Raw genomic sequence first — 14,817 nt, forward strand, 5'->3', positions numbered from 1 at the left:
AGAGAGAGAGAGAGAGAGAGAGAGAGAGAGAGAGAGAGAAATGCATTGTCATCATAGGATGATTTCAGGCGTGTCAACTCACTTGACTTGAAATTTGCTGTTAAATGAAAAACTTTTGCAACATACAAAATAAAGTTGCTGGTGCAGCCTGAATATCCTGACTGCTGACTAATAATAGGTGCAATATATTCACTTTCTGTTCTTCTAGTATGTTGCAAGCTACTGCTAACATGTAGGGGCCCTTAGATTGATTTGTTCATGAGTCCGGATTGGACCAACATTTGATCCAAAGATGTGTGTCCATATTACGCATAGGTTTCCTGTACATGTCGAGAAACAAGATGTTTGACAAAAGCGGAAGAAGAAAATTAATGGACAGGATTTTTGTTCCTAATAACAACAGTAGAAAAAGGTTTTAGTTAACCATTTTAACAGTGATAAGTATGAGGCTGCTTAGTTTTCAGTTAAGTTAACAGTGCTCACCAGGTGGTTGCCAATTTATAGTTACATACCCAGCTTATTATACCAGCTGGGTGTCTGATGACCAGTAGAGTGTATGTATTCTATTTTATTTTATTTTATTATTATTATTATTTTATTCTATTCTTACTACTGAGCTGGGTGACCTTCCTACATCCTCATTTTCTAGCATTTGTCCCCCTTCAGTGTGGGTTATTCCTTTCTTTTTTCATTCAACTACATTTATTCACTCCAACACATCCCGATTCCCTTGCTGTGGATCCTGGTGATGTGGATCAGTGAGTAAATTTTTTTAGTCACTCTTGACTTAACTTGATGTCTCCAATGTGCAGGTGGTGGCTGATCATCATTCCACTTGTAATTATATCCACTCTTTGTGATGAGCTGGTTTAGAGGATTAAGGCCTATGCAGAACAGCAGTGGGAACAGTGCATCACTTTGATCTGATTTGCACTTGGTGATCACTGACTTGGAGTTGGTCTACAGCTCCTCTCCTTTCCCACTGAGTTGCTGATGAAGGTAATGGTCATCTGTGACACTCCCCATGTGCATTAATAAGCCTTGGTCGCCCGTGACCCCGTCACTGGTCACTGTTCCTTCTTTGGATCACGTTTGATAGATACTGACCACTGCAGACCGGGCATGCACCACAAGAGCTGCCATTTTGGAGAATCTCTGAGCCAGTCGTCTGGCCATCATGCTTTTGCTTTTGTCAAAGTTGCCCAAATCCGTATGATTGCCCAGTTTTCCTGCTTCTAAGACATCAACTTTCTCATATTTCAGCTGTGATAGACTTATGACTCTATGGGTCTGTTTCTGTGCTGCCACAATCAGAGCCTCTCTGCTGTCATTTAAGTGGGCCTTTTCTAGCCACTGGCAAGATTTCTTGATGTCAGCCCCTTCCTCTATTTGTTGATCGTACATCCCAGGTGCATCGGTCACTCAGTCTGTCTTCAGCTAGCTTGGGCATTCTTGAAGCAGCTCATCTCAGGGTAGGGGGCATCTTCCTGATCTATTTTTTCGGATTGTTGATTGTCACGCTGACACTCACTAAACCTTGCACCTCTTTCTGTTGCTCATAGAGCCTCAGGGTCCTGGACTTTCTGTGGCCTGCTTGTTATTCCAACAAGGTATCCGATGACTGGTACACTGCAAAACATCAAAATCTTACCAAGTATATTTGTCTTATTTCTAGTCAAAATGATCTCATTACACTTAAAATAAGACACAGTCAGCTACAGGGCAACATTTCAGTAAGCTAAAGGAATTTGTTTCAAGACAGTGAATCTTGAAACTAGAGAAAATTAGAGATTTTTCACTTGTTCCACTGGCAGATTTTTTTCACTTATTTCAAGCTAAAATACCTCGTATTAAGTAAAAAAAAATCTGCCAGTGGAACAAGTGAAAAATCTCTAGTTTTAAGATTCACTGTCTTGAAACAAGTTCCTTTAGTTTACTGAAATGTTGCCCTGTAGCTCACTGTCTTATTTTAAGTGTAATGAGATAATTCTGACTAGAAATAAGACAAATATACTGGGTAAGATTTTGAGTTTTTGCAGTGTAGGGTGTATGTATTGATGGCTTCAATCTTATTCTTATTGTTGAGATGGCTTACCTTTTTAGAGGTGTTTTGCTGGCTGACCTTCTTGTGTCTTTATCATGGTTCCCATTGGCCTGTGGGATATCAGGTACTTTCCTGTTTGTCTCCTATTCTGCCATCTGGCAACTCCAACTCAATCCCAGTCCGGATCACCTTCCCTCTCTTTCGTCTGTCTTTCTGTCTGCTGCTCTCTCTTTATATGTATGTGTGTGTTTATGTGTTTTTGTTTTATATCAGAGATGAGATGTAACAGGACTCAAACCTTCCAAAAACCTCAACTCTTGAGTGGTCAATCCACAGACAATTTTCCCAAATGTCTCATGGATCATCAAGACATTTTTGGCTAATGCGAAATTAACCTTTGTTGTTCATATAGGCTCAGACAGATTTAGAAAGCTTTTTTTCTTTTCTGTAATAAGTGAATCATCATTTAAAAATTTCATTTTTGGTTATTATGGATATCTTTGTCTAATAAAAAAGTAGGCAATCTGAAACATGTAAATGTGACATGTTAAAAGATCAAACCTTCAAAAATAAACTCCAGTCTTTCAACATGCTGAAGTCAATCTAGTCTACCACTCCTAAAGCTGCTGTCAACATAGATATTGAAGTCATCAACAACACATAATTGCTTCACACTTTAAATTAAGGACACATAATTAAACTACTACAACAGTTTTCAGTGGAATTAATTACAGCACAGATAGCATCAATGTGTCTTTGAGTGCCACTGTATATTAACGAATAGTAGACTAAAACAATGGGATTCTTCTAATTATTCCTAATTTATTTATTCAACATGCCAGAGTACTTATGATGCACCCATTCTTTGTGTTCAACTTGATCACAACAAAGCGGCTTATGGTTTGATATAAGAGGCACTTCAGCTACAATGAACAACAGCAGAGTTCCTAAACCACAAGGGAGACTGCAGGTGCTCTGAAGAGGGTTGAGGTGAGTGTTTTAGAGCAAACTCCCTCAGCGCTGCTTCTCAACATCCCACTGCTACATTCTAACTGATGTTCTCTGTCTTATCTCCTCTCCTGAAATCCCCTTAGAGGTTTTGACAACTCCAAGTTCTCCCATGAGGTAAATAATCTGGTAAAAGAACCATAATAAATAGTAGGCTTTTAAAGACTCTTCCCTTTGATTGTTTTGGAAAAAGTGTTGCTCTCTTGGCACTTGGCTGTTTTGGAAGTGAAATAAAAAACATTTCACAATTATATAAATCAGTAGAAATCATAAAAGTATTAAAGAGACAATGATCCCACTGTAAATGGACAAAATACAGGCTCATTTGCTTTAATTCTTTTTCTCATTGTCATTGTCATTCCTTTAGTGCCATCATGACTTTGACGTTTACAGTTTCGAGTGAAATATCTCTGTGACTTACAGCTGGCTTGTCAGATATTTTATTCAGATTGCTTGGTTCCAGCCGCAGTTTGTTTTAGGCTAATTTGCAATGAACACACAGCACTGTGGCACTTGACATGCGTTACACCTGCTAAATAGAAACGTAGGTTATTAGCATCAGCGCTGACATTACCATTTAGCTCAAAGCAGTGTGAGAACAGCACAGACTCACCCAACCATTGCAGTCACAGCATCAGACTATAAGTCCTGTTGAAATAAATTCACTCTGATTGTGTTGCTATGTCACATTAAAGTTATATTTTCTTGGATGCATTAAAAAAATTATAGAAGATAGTGAAGAGCCACAGTATGTTCATATGTATTGATACAATAATCACAATACAACACTGTCTCACCTGTTTCTCTTTTGAATATTGGAAACTGTCCTCTATCATGTGAGAAGCTTTCACCACTAAGTGTTTTTCACCATTGTGCTACATTCGTAAGTAAATGTGGCTTTCGCTTGTGTTTGTTGCCAGTGATAATTTTTGACAGTCCTTTTTTAGTTGAAAGACACGCTGCTTAGCGCCGACTGCTGGGCAGAGGTGATTGAAAGTGACAATATTATTTTCTGGTCTGCTCTTCCACATGTGTAGTTCAGATTTCTGCTAAATCCTAATAAATGCTCAATGACAGGAGAAGATGAATTACCAGAATCGGTGGCTCGAGTTACAGTGTTTGAGCTGGCTCAGCAGTGATGGAGTAATGAATTCACACCACGTTATGCCTCTACTCAATTTCCCACTTTTCTTACTGATTGAATTTGAAAGATTTTTTAACAAGTTCTGCAAAGGAAATGAAAGAGGCTTTGTGTTTTTGTGGGTGTGCAAGTGTGTGTGATTGTGTGCTTTGGGGATTCACTGGAGAGCATCCCCACTGCTTCCAATGCAAACACAATGTGGGCCTTCTGCCTTAGCCACCTGTTCATGGCGAACACTGCCAAGAGGAAAGCTGCCAAATTCACCAGGGTGAAGGTAGGAGTGCTGACATGCATTTGGCCTTACTCTGAACCTCTTGCATCTAGAAAATCCATGCGGTTATTTTTTGTGTTTTAAGATTTCAATAAAATTACAATTTAACTGTGAATTGATTGAATTGATTATGCTGATTAAAGGTTGTAAAACCACTTACACTCATGAAAAAAGCCCACCTTTCTTAAATCCTAAAGGTTTATGTTTCAGGACAATAAAAACAGTCTGGTCCTTTCGGCAGCTTCCTGGTCTGGAGTATTCAGGTGTTTGTTAGCTCAATGCCACAGACAAAAGCAATTGTCGCCGACCATCAAGGCGAGGGATATAGGATCATTTTCAAACAGTTGGAAGTCCATTATTCTATAGAGAGGAAGATTATCCAGAAGTGGAAAACTTTCAAAACAGTTGGCAATCTTCCCAGAAGTGAACATTCTAACAAATTCACCCCAAGGTCAGACTTTATAATGCTGAGAGAAACTGCAAAAACCCAAGAGCTACAGCTCAGACTCTGCAGACCTCAGTTAGCATGTTTATGACAGCGATATTAGAACAAGACTGAACAAGTATGGCTTGTTTGGAAGGGTTGCAGGAGGAAGCCTCTTCTTACTAAAAAGCCTCTTCTTACTGGCAGCACAGCTTATGTTAAGTTGTTAACAAACCACAAGGCTTCTAGAACAATGTCCTCCGAAAAGATGAGACAAAAGTGGAGCTGTTTTGCTAAAATGCACAGTATAACATTTGACAAAAACCAAACACCACATGATCTTGGCACCTTTCAGTCATTGGGGCAACAGTGTAAACCAAAATATTCAGTAGTCTAATGTAATACAAGGTCAACTCTCTAAAAGCTAAAGCTTGGTCAAAAAAAAAAGCAAACCTACAATAGAATGACCGAAAAAGAAAATATTCAAGGTGCTGCAATGGTCAAAGTAAAGACCTGAAACTGATTGAAATGCTGTGGCTGTTTCTTAAGAGAGCTGTGCATAAATGAATGCTTGCACACCTCAAAGAACCTAACACTGAAAGATGAGTGGCCCAAAATTACTCCACACTACTGTGAGAAACTGATAAATTCATATGGGAACGTTATTGCAGTTATTAGTTATTATTACTAGACCTATTACTGCTGAAGGTGCCTCTATAAGCTATTAAATGATGGGGTATATTAAGCTTCACACAATGCTTCTGGATTTTGGCTTAGGGTTTTTCTTTTGTGTGAAGTAATGACATGGTGTGATATGTCATGTTAGGCTGTTCATCTCAGGTTGTATTTACCTAATTGTTAGACCTGGTAGGGATGTTACTGAACTGCAGTTTTGTGTAGCTGATATTTGACATTTTTGCGTTCTTTTTAAGTCTGGGGTGGTTTAGAAGTTGGAGTGCAATTATCCCTCTAATTTGTAGTTGAGCAGTACAAAATTAACAACACATGGAAGTATTTTAGTTTAGTAAAAGTGCATCAGTTGTTGAGTCCTTTATATTTATCCAGGACTTCAGAGTAGACTGAATGTTTATGAACTCAAAATATCATTTTGGATTGCCTTGGATTGCCTCATCAAATATCCTCACACAAAGACAACAAAAAAAAGAAAATATCAACAAAAACAGAAATGTACACATGCCCTGAGAAAAAACACACTTTAATTATTCCACTTACCCACTCAGTGGAGATAAAAGAGAGAATAATATTCATATGAAGGCAGAGTAATAATGATACTTCTAGTTTAAACAGCTAATAGCTGAAGGGACAAAAGATCTCAAGTATTGGTTAACTGTAGGCATGCATATCCTGCATGCTGATTAAAGTAAAAGAAATATCATGTGCAAAGGCAGTAGCGGCTTGTATAAAGTTATCTTAGTGGCTTTTACCCTAAAACGATGGTCAGGAACATTCAGATTACTGCCAGTGATCTTCTGACAGACTCACTGTCCATTTTGTTAACCATACTAAGGCTATCATTTTGTTAACCATACGATGGCTATCGAGGCAACAGACGAGCACAAAGGAATGTAGCACAATGGTCAAAAACACTTAGTGGTGAAAGCTCCTCACATGATAGAGGACATTTGGAATAATCAAAAGAGAAACAGGTGAGACAGTGTTGTATTGTGATTATTGTATCAATACATATGAACATACTGTGGCTCTTCACTATCTTCTATAATTTTTTTAATGCATCCAAGAAAATATAACTTTAATGTGACATAGCAACACAATCAGAGTGAATTTATTTCAACAGGACTTATAGTCTGATGCTGTGACTGCAATGGTTGGGTGAGACTGTGCTGTTCTCACACTGCTTTGAGCTAAATGGTAATGTCAGCGCTGATGCTAATAACCTACGTTTCTATTTAGCAGGTGTAACGCATGTCAAGTGCCACAGTGCTGTGTGTTCATTGCAAATTAGCCTAAAACAAACTGCGGCTGGAACCAAGCAATCTGAATAAAATATCTGACAAGCCAGCTGTAAGTCACAGAGATATTTCACTCGAAACTGTAAACGTCAAAGTCATGATGGCACTAAAGGAATGACAATGAGAAAAAAATTAAAGCAACACTTAACTCACAGCCTTTCCACAGCAGCTAACAATATCATCTACAACCGGACAATGTTTCATCGCCATATCACTGAAGATCTACGGTATCCATACGAACATCAGAATGCAGAGATGGTCCAGCTGAAACAGGACCTTTTGGCGTTTGAAAGGAGGAAAAAAAAATCAACAACTTGGCAGTAATGGTGTTAAGAGAGTTGAAACTGATGAAACTGATGTACCCCTGCAAAAAGAAGAAATGAAATTGATAATAATAATGACTTAGCTGGGTGTAGAGAGGACTGCAGCCCCTAAAATCAACTCTGTGGTGAAACCCATTTCATTTTATCCTTTCCCTGCAGGATGAACCATTTGGCCTATTGGGGGTTTAAGATAAGACAGGCCTAGCTTATCACAGTCAACGATAACTGAAGAAACGAATAACAGCGGGGGATTTTCGAATACTCTTCCTGTACCTGTAACTCCCCCCGCCTCCCCCCTTTCTATTTCTCTTTTTTTTGGTCCCACAGAACGTGCTGTGGCTTTGAAGTAGTGCTTTCACACTGCAAAGTGGAACTCAAGAGACATAGTGTCCCATTTGAAGAGGTCATTTATTTGTACGGCATGAAATGAGGTGAAGATTAATAGCTACACTAGATATATCTGAGCAAGAGATTAGTCAAAGCCTTTGTCTGAATACTACAGTGTCAGCAAAAAGGTCAACTGGTACCACATATCCATTTAACATCATTATGTTTACTTCGCACACTGCCCTCAATTTCTGCTTAATTTTGTGCGAATCAGTCTCGCTTTATAGTTCTATAACAGAAAAGGAAAATGATATGAGTTGTTTATAATCTGTGTCACCAGCTTGCTCTAACTTTTGTATGCAGCAGCCTGAGTTCTTGGCGATTTACTCTTTGTATCATTTAAACATCTGTGTGTCGGAGCTTTCCTCATTACTCCTGGTTTAATGTGATATATACCCTTTCAAAAGGCCACACTCCCTCCATCCATCATCTGCAGCCAAGGTTGTTCAACCCATTCTGATTACAGCAGTCAAGCTTTTACTCAGAAGACAGAAAAGTGCAACATTTGACTGATTGGACAATGCAGCTCACAAACATTTACTAAATGTTTGTTATTTCCTGCCACACAGTGAAGTCTGACAAAAATAATCCATCACTCGGGACAGTCGCATTCATTTCTGCATGGCTCATTTGTGCTTTTGATGCTCACGCTGCATCAGGATGTAACCCATCATAAAAAAGTTTTAAATGAATAGAGTGCTCTCCAAAACAGGCAGAAGGGTTTTTTTGAAGAACATTTTTCCCGTTACTTTCTTCTCACATGAGCGTGATTATGTGAGTAAATTGGGAGCAGCGCCAAGCAGAAATTGGCACCACACTCTGGTACCCTCCAAGAGAAATTTCAAAGTAATCATAGTCTATCTGTTATAATTACAGCTGTGATATCTGTCTGTGACTTCATAAATGTCTCTTTAGAAATTCATTGCAATGTAGATTTGCAAGGAAAGAGCGAAAAAAAATCTATCTTCAGCAGTTCTTGGCTTAATAACTAAGTTTTACATTTTTTTTAAACATCAAAAACATTGAACGGCTTTAAAAAGGAAACAGCCTTAATTTAGCAAAATGGCAAACTAGGTTATTTCTCTGTAGGCGGTATGTCTTTTTTCATGTTTATCTGTTCTTTTTTTTATCTATGTCATGATAATATTAATACAAGTCCAATCATAAATTAAATATCTGTGTTTTATACTTAATCTAACTGTCAGGAAAACTGTAACAGAAAAAAGTTTTGTTTTTTTTTAAAAAGCCTTCAAATTGAAAATGTCAAAATGCTGCTCTGCTTCCTGAAGCTGATTTGTTTGTCATAAACAGAAAGTAAAAGATAAAGTAAATTAAAGTAATATTGATTTTGTGAAGTTATGGAAAAATATATTAATGTGGGGTGGACAGCAATTGAACAAGAAAAAGCATCCATCCATCCATTTTCTTCCGCTTATCCGGGGCTGGGTCACAGTTGCAGCAGCCTAAGCAGCCTCCTCCAGCTTGTTTTGGGGACCACCAAGGCGTTCCCAGGCCAGCCGAGAGATATAATCTCTTCAGCGTGTCCTGGGTCTGCTCTGGTGCCTCCTCCAGGTGGGACATGCCCAGAACACCTGACCCAGGAGGCGCCCAGGAGGTATCCTTGTCAGATGCCTTGACCATCTCAACTGGCTCCTTTCGATGTGAAGGAGCAGCGGCTCTACTCTGAGCCCTTCCCGGATGGCCATACTTCTCACCCTATCTCTAAGGGAGAGGCCAGCCACCCTTCGGAGGAAGCCCATTTCCGCCGCTGGTATCCGCGATTTCGTTCTTTCGGTCACTATAGGTGAGGGTAGGGACGCAGATCGACTGGTAAATTCATTCAAAAAGTCATGCATGTTGCTGTTGATGTTAACCCCACAACTGCCACTGCTTTTAAAGAAAACAATGAAGGAGCATCCACTGCAGTTTAATCTCTCTGATTAGACAGTTTCCACAATAAAAGAAGAACAACATAACAGCAAAATCAAATCAACAACAGCTAACAAAACAGCTGTCAGGTATTGTTGGATAGATTTTATAGTAACACCTTTTTCAACATTTAGCTTGTTGAGTTGTCAGTGGATTTTATAAGCAGTTCTCTTTAAAAATCCCAACACAAAATGAAAGGTAACTAAGATTATCATCTAAATTTTACAAAATCTGATTGGTAGGTGGAAAGAAATAATAATAATTTTCATGAAGTCCCAGAACATTTAATGTGAGCAGCACCAGCATAGATACTGAAGTTGGTTGAAGTAACTGTTGCTACCCTCGTGTTATATCTTTTGGGCCTTTAAACATCGATACAGATTAGGAATCCCTGAGCTCAGCACTCACTTCTAAGCGCTTCTTTCCTGTATAGTGACCCTGTGTTTTGATCTTCGGCTACCTTAGTCGCATGGAGTTAGGCCACGGGTTCTCTTATCCTGTTTGTTATGACAGCAGGGTAGCAATGGTCAGAGTACAACTTGAAGCCTTGCCTGAAAGTCTGCAAGTAGCAGTGCTTTTATCAAAGTTAGCAGACTTTTTTCTCCCTGTTGGAGATACTGAAATAAAAAACCTTCCACCTGAGCTCAGTGGGTACACAGCATATGTTGCAACAGTACCCTATAGGTTTGAGAGCGTGAACCCGCAGACACACTTTTCTATTGATACTTTGAACAAAAGACCGAGTCAATATATGGTGAATGAGTGCGTATAAGCAAAGTTTTTTATTTGTTGTTCACCCATGTGTGCAGTCAGCTTTTCAGTCATTTCCTGTGCCATGCTTTAGTTTACGAGTCGTGAATGTTGTGTATTGTAGGCTTTGGGCTTTTTATGTCAGAGCACAAGCCTGTGAGGAGCCTCAGAAGTTATTTAGTTTTATCTCTTTGGTTTCTTTGGTGATTAACTTCACATTTGTGAGGCTTTTTCAAAGCAGTAAATAGTGTCTTGGGTCAAAACCACACTGATAAGAAAAACTTTGTGCTATCAGTTAGACTGATATTGGCAGCCGACATTTGTATTTCAGTTTTGGCAGTTGCCATCATGTTGATGAGGGGGAAAAAAGAAATAGTGGATTACAAATTTTACATACTGCATTTGTATGTGCTTTAGTGACTTGATTGATATATTTCTTTATTCTTACTGCTTTTTACACTTCTATACAAGGTGACCGTGAGTACTTTGAAAGGTGCCTAAAATAAAATGCATGATTATTATCACTTTATGTTTTGTTATGACTTGGTTCTTAATCAAAACAAATATATTGGGTAGCAAAATTAAAATGCATTATAGCAAAACTCCAAGGAGATCTTTTTACACGAAGGATACCATGCGAAGTTCTCTTCTCACAACACAGTGTTCTCAGCCAGTACTTTTTTGCCACATGCTAGACAAACAAAGCACACAAGAGGCTACATTTGATTCACTGAGGCTCACTCTGTTGAGAAAAGTGTGTAAGTGCAACTAACGTAAACAGTACTATGTGTGAAGGACGCTTCATGTGGAAATTTATCATCCTTGAACTTTATGGTAACAGAATAACTTTGTGTGAAGTCAAAGCACTGCCAAATGGAATCCCAGTACAAAGAGCTGTGCCTCGGGCAAATGTTGCACACAAATACTTGGAAAATGCATGCAGGGTGCAAGGTTGGTCTTTATTGATTGAACATCTGTATCCTTTAGTTGGTTGCGTCTCACTCCACTTCAGTTTATCGTGCTGTCTTTAACATACGGTATCTATTTTTCCTCTCGTGATGTCCTTGCTGTGTTTTCACATGGAAGTCGATGAAGTCTCTGCAGCATATAGGCTGTATGGAGGAGAGAGGTGGTAAGATGGTTCTGCTTTATAGTATTATTCATTTTTCTTTCTTGAATTATTATCGTCTGTCAAGTGCAATCCTACACGAATATGTTCATACATATTCTAGTAAATAACAAGTATTAATGTACAGTAAATGCATCACATAAGCTACACTTGACATGAAAATAATTTGAAGGAATCTGAAGACGGAACAAAGGCTCAGAGTCTTTTCTTTAGGCTCATCTCACTTTGTTTTCTTTTTCAATATAGAAAACGTCCATTATTGTTTCTTTTACTGCCTTGTACCTTGTCCATTTTGATGTATATCTCTGTAATGATAGGGTTATTAAAGAAAACAGCTGGAAGCTGCGTAGTTGGAGCACATTTTTATCCCATGTGGCAGTCGTGGTTTCAGTTGATAGCAGATTTTTCTCTGGATGTTATTTCTAAAGAAATTCTTGTGAATTCATTCATTCTTTTGTTTCTCACTCTTTCTCTGAGCTGCACCTTAATTCAGGCTGCGTCAGCATGGTCGAGAGGTTTTGAACACTGTCATAGCACACAACATAATAACGTAAATGTAATGCACTACTCTTTCTTTCACTATTTCTCTGTCTTTGCTGTTTCTGTCTCTTCGTGTAATTTATTCAGCTCAGTTTTAGGCAGAAGATCTATCTGTATGATGTCACTGTATCTCTAATATGCAAACGTGGTCAACTCTTTTATCTTAGAAGAAGTGATGCCATAATGACTACTTTAAGCCATGTTTTTCCACTCCTAATTGTTTATTCTATAATGTTGCTGTGACGTTTTGGATCAACTGAAGGCTTTTCAAGGAGTTTTATAGCATGAAGTTTCCATATATCACATTGCTAAGTGTAGCAACAGTTCAAATCAAAGCAATTCAATTTGTCATTATGTAAAAAGGCCAGAATACAGAGAAAATACTAAAGAACCTGTAATAAGTGATTATGACATATTTTAGCTGCATAAATGATTGAAAGTCACATGAACCTTTCTTTTAAATAAAGATTACTTTTACATGTAGTGTTAATCAACAAAATATAATCTGTCTATACTCTTCTATATGTGCTTTTTTCTTTCTCTTTGCTAAGCTGCTGTCTTCTTCTTTGCTGGTGCATTTCTGCATATCTTGGCACATTATTTTCATCTGTTAATCGGTGTGAACCAGTGAGCACGTCTGCTTCAGAACTACAAGCTGTTTGCTATAAGTCTAAAGTTGCGCAAATCTTGTTTTCATTTGTTTTCAGGTAATCTTATTTTCTCTTATCACTTAGAAACCCTAATCTAGTGGATATTAATAATAATCACTTCTCATTTTCCAGGGAGTTTGGAAGATGGAAGGTGAACAACTTGGCGGTGGAAAGGAGAGATTTTCTGGAGTCTCCGTTACCTCTTACTCCTGAGTTCATCAGGAACATCCGACTCTTGGGCCGCAGGCCCACCACCCAGATGATCACTGACAGCCTGATCAGGAAGTATGGGACTCACTTCCTGTTGTCAGCTACCCTGGGAGGTAACAATTATTAACCATCCTCTATCGATTGTTTTACGATTCACTGTTGTTTCCTTGGGCAGTCCAGGACCACCATGTAGCTGCTGTTTTTAGATTAGATCACACTTTGGAAGAACTGTTGAAACTATGTGTATGTGCACATTTCCATTTTTGCCATGAACTTCAGACAAAATAAGAAATAAAATTGAAGTTGAAGGGTCAAAATGACACACTGGAGCAAAACAGATTTAACAGATGAAATTACAGTTTTTGGTAAGCGTTCTTCTATGAAATCTGTTGCTGGCAGATCTTATCAGCAGTAACTACCTATTTAGATATTCAGCTAGGCAGTTTTGCTCAACTCACAGCTCTGATCCTGATTTTCATATCTCTGACATGCTTTCAGAGCTAAATAATGAATGATGCAAAAAGACTTTGGTCCCAGGTCAGCACCTGCAAATGACTAGCAGAAATAAAAGAGCAATGTTGCTCTTAAACTCCAGCGTAGAACTACTTAGCCCATATATTACAGCTTAGAATAAACAGGGAAATGTGCTTTAAGGAACTAGTTCTCACTCAGGTGATCTGGGGTTAAATAAAGTATGCAATTTGTGGTAAAAGCTTTTAAAATTTGGTTTTCCAGGTGGTCTGTATGGAAAACAGATGGACGGGACATAATAATGCAATACACTCAGAGTAACCGAAAAACACATCACAGTGGAATTATATGCCACTAGCAGCTCAGAAAATTGGTCTCCAGAGATGTATGAATACATGTAAAAGCCTGTGTATCGTGAACCTGCCACTCCCACTCCCAGTCACAGCCACGGTATTTTTGATTTTCTACCGGCTGATGAATGGATAAGCACTAATAGTTCTCTGACTCAAGAGACGGAAAAAAAAAAAGTCATTTAAGATGCTGGAGAGTCCCGGGCAAGTCTTGAAAAGCACATTTGCTTTTTACAAAACAACACATGTCAATTACTTTAGACGCAACTCCTGGCTTTGAAAAGGTCGCTGTTGTGAGTAGATGCATAAAATGCAACCCTCCCAGCTACCAGAGCTGATGCAGCCCTGCACTCTGGCTCTCAGCCAGGACTGAGTGGTATGAAGAGAGGAGAATGAGGAGTTTGCCTTGGATCTTTGCCAGTGATATGCCTCTGTGGTTCTGAATGGATAGCCTCTGTGTTCGGAAACATATGGACTTAATGAAATTAATAAATAGATTGCAATATTAAGAGCTTGCCCTTCAGCAGCTGAGTAAGAAAGGCAGTGGGCAGAAAATGGCCCTGAAGCATTAGCACTGCATTATGATGAGAAATATGATGTGCAGTGTCTTGGGAACTCTCAGAGCTCCAAGTGTGCTGCATCACAGCTCCTAGACTTATGAAGTCCTGATTGCAGTGATCAGTGCCGTCTGATTCGGGGTGACGTGACTTATCCTAATTATGGTCAAGTGTCTTTATGCTTCAGAGGCGCCTGCTGTCGCTGTGCTCACAACCACCTGGAGTTTGGTGCATGTATCTCTCAGCAGGTTTTAAAGTACCCTATCAATAGAAAGACCATTTGCATCAATGCTAGCTAATAAAGCAATCATGAAAGGATTAGCTGAGGTACAAGATCAGCTCCTAAAGTTTGAATGAAGTAGTTGACCTCAGTGACACTTAATGCATTTAGCTACATATGTGGAAGAGCTTGCACATGATCTTCATCTGTATTTGCAGGCATGCTTGCTTTAGCTTACATGCGCTTGAAGAAAGGCAGCACTGGGTGGATTTTATTCAAACAATCATTTATTCTTGGTGTTTTTGATAATATTTGTCCAGAGTTCTTTACACAGAGGTTATTAGAGGCAACAGAGAGGTTTGGGGAAGGTCTCATTTTGAAGCTCTGCTGCAAAATATTGTGACACTAGAAATAAATGCCTT

The 14,817-nt window shown here is 38.8% G+C and overlaps 1 protein-coding gene across 2 annotated transcripts in view; it reads left to right on the forward strand.

Moving 5' to 3' along the window:
• Positions 1 to 14,817, forward strand: part of LOC102198298 (BMP/retinoic acid-inducible neural-specific protein 3-like) — a 55,823-nt gene that overhangs the window by 20,330 nt on the left and 20,676 nt on the right. For both annotated transcript variants that reach the window (XM_005747362.1, XM_005747363.1), the window contains exon 3: positions 12,720 to 12,910. In XM_005747362.1, the coding sequence (XP_005747419.1) occupies positions 12,720 to 12,910 (191 nt within the window). The remainder of the gene's footprint in view (positions 1 to 12,719; positions 12,911 to 14,817) is intronic.

The sequence above is a fragment of the Pundamilia nyererei genome, unplaced genomic scaffold, assembly GCF_000239375.1.
Source record: "Pundamilia nyererei isolate P.nyererei 1_Seehausen unplaced genomic scaffold, PunNye1.0 scaffold00195, whole genome shotgun sequence".
NCBI lineage: Eukaryota > Metazoa > Chordata > Actinopteri > Cichliformes > Cichlidae > Pundamilia > Pundamilia nyererei.